Genomic DNA, 2,038 nt, shown 5'->3' with positions numbered 1-2,038 from the left:
TCTCTCTCTCTCACACACACACACAGAGCACGCGTCTCTCTCTCTCACACACACACACAGAGCACGCGTCTCTCACACACACACACAGAGCACGCGTCTCTCTCTCTCTCTCTCTCTCACACACACACACACAGAGCACGCGTCTCTCTCTCTCTCACACACACACACACACACACACACACACAGAGAGAGAGACGCGCGCACACTTAATAATAATAATAAAAAAGAAAGCACGGCCAAAACCGTCTCATTAGAATACCAGGGGAAAGAACGGGATCGACTCCATCAAACTACAGTACCCACCACCGCCCTTTTTTTTTTTTTTCCTTTTTCTTTTTCTTTTCCTTTTTTTTTTTTTTTGAATTCTCCTCACGCCACGTTCCTCCCCCTGGGTTCGAACACCGAAGGGCAGGTAGACGCGGAGAGTAACGCGGCGTTCCGAAGTTGCTTTTCCAATCTTAGCTCCCACCCCGCCTCCCGCTTCCGGGCTGGTTTCATCTTAAGAAACGGAGAGGGGGGGGAAAGAACTTGGCCCATTCGATTCCATTGTCGGTTGCCCCCCCCCCCTTTCCCTCCCCTCCCCTCCGGCCCCCCCCACTCTGAGGAAGAAACTCCGGCACTTTCAGGGGCGAGCTGAGCAAAGCCGCAACGGCACGCACGCACGCCCCCTCCCTCCCTCCCTCCCTCCGGGGCTCCCAGAACAGAAGCTCCCGCCCGCACCTTCCCCAACGTTTGCGGCGGCTAAACTTTTCCCCTCTCACCTCTTTAGCCAGTCTCGGACCCTCCGCAGAAGCAGCACTCGCTACTCCCCGCCGTCCACGAGGCAACAGCAGCCGGGTGGGAAAGGGTGGCCGGGCGGAGGGGCTCCGGGGGGGGGGAAGAGAGAGAGAACGCAGATGGTGCTTTGATTTCCACCGCGGCTCCGGCGCTCCTCGGGGAGCGAGAGGCGGCCGGCTTTGCAGAGCAAGCGATTCCCCGCCGATTTTACCGCAGGGAGGTAGAATAAACCCGACTGTACAAAACGCCCAGGACTTTCTTTACACGGGAGCGGCACTTCTCTATTAAAGGGGACTCCTCGGTTATGCCCCAAATCCACGCCGGCGCCTCAGAGGAACTGAAAAGGACGGAGGGGGGGGAGACGAGTCGGAGGGGGGGGGGAACGAGGCGCTTACCTGGACTTGGATGCAGAGCAGCAGGTAATGTAACCATCTGGGGAGAAAAACAAGAAAAAATCAGAGGACGTGGTGAAACGGTTAAACTTCGGCAACACAACCACAACCACAACACAACCCGACCAGACCCACGCGGGGTGGCTTTGTTTATAACGGTCGCGACTGATACCGTCAGAGCCGGACCGCTTTGTTTTCCTCAGGGGAAAACCGCCGCCGCGCCCCCCCCTCGCCCCCCACCCCCAATTCCCTCAGCCACCGCAACAGATCCAAACCACCCAAACCGAGACTTTGAGAAAGCAAAGGCAGGCAGACACACACACACACACACACACACACAGGCGCGCGCGCGCGCCGGGGCGGGAGGGTGGGGGGGGGAGAGAAGAGAGAGAAACGCCACTATCCTTACAGGCAAGTGCAGGCGGAGAGCGGGGAATAAGAAGACATCGCTGAGCGAGGTGGAGCGGCGGCGGGGGACGGTCCAGTGGCTTCAAGCGAACGGCGTCAAACCCCCCGCCGCAGGCTGGCCATGGGAAGGGTCCCGCTCCGGGATGAAGCTCCGCCGCTTTCCAGCGATCCCGCTTGGCGCTGAGCAGCAGTGAGGAGAAGTTGAAAGCCTGCCTGCTTTGCCTCCACCGAGCGACTCCCTTAGACATCAGCTCTCCTCTTCTCCCCCCCCCCCCCACTCTCTCCTCCTCCTGGTCTGGGGATGGATGTGTGTGTGTGTGTGTGCGCGCGGGTGTGTGTGTCTCTGTGTGTGTGCGCGCGGGTGTGCGTGTGTCTCACTCCCTCTCTCGCGCCCGATCTCTGGAGCGGCGAAGGTCCTGCTTGATTGTCAGTAAGTTCCGACCGTCAGCAAACAAGCCTGC

At 59.3% G+C, this 2,038-nt stretch overlaps 1 protein-coding gene across 1 annotated transcript in view; it reads right to left on the bottom strand.

The window, feature by feature from the left end:
• FGF18 (fibroblast growth factor 18) overlaps positions 1–1,825 on the bottom strand; it is a 138,557-nt gene extending 136,732 nt beyond the window's left edge. Inside the window, 3 exon segments of the mRNA XM_015815976.2 lie at positions 1,173–1,209; positions 1,579–1,636; positions 1,639–1,825. Coding sequence (XP_015671462.2) covers positions 1,173–1,209; positions 1,579–1,636; positions 1,639–1,825 — 282 coding nt within the window.
• Positions 1,826–2,038: the final 213 nt, after the last annotated feature.

Source organism: Protobothrops mucrosquamatus, unplaced genomic scaffold (assembly GCF_001527695.2).
Source record: "Protobothrops mucrosquamatus isolate PMUCROS unplaced genomic scaffold, P.Mucros_1.0 scaffold391, whole genome shotgun sequence".
Lineage (NCBI taxonomy): Eukaryota > Metazoa > Chordata > Lepidosauria > Squamata > Viperidae > Protobothrops > Protobothrops mucrosquamatus.
This window is presented reverse-complemented; position numbering and strand designations above follow the sequence as displayed.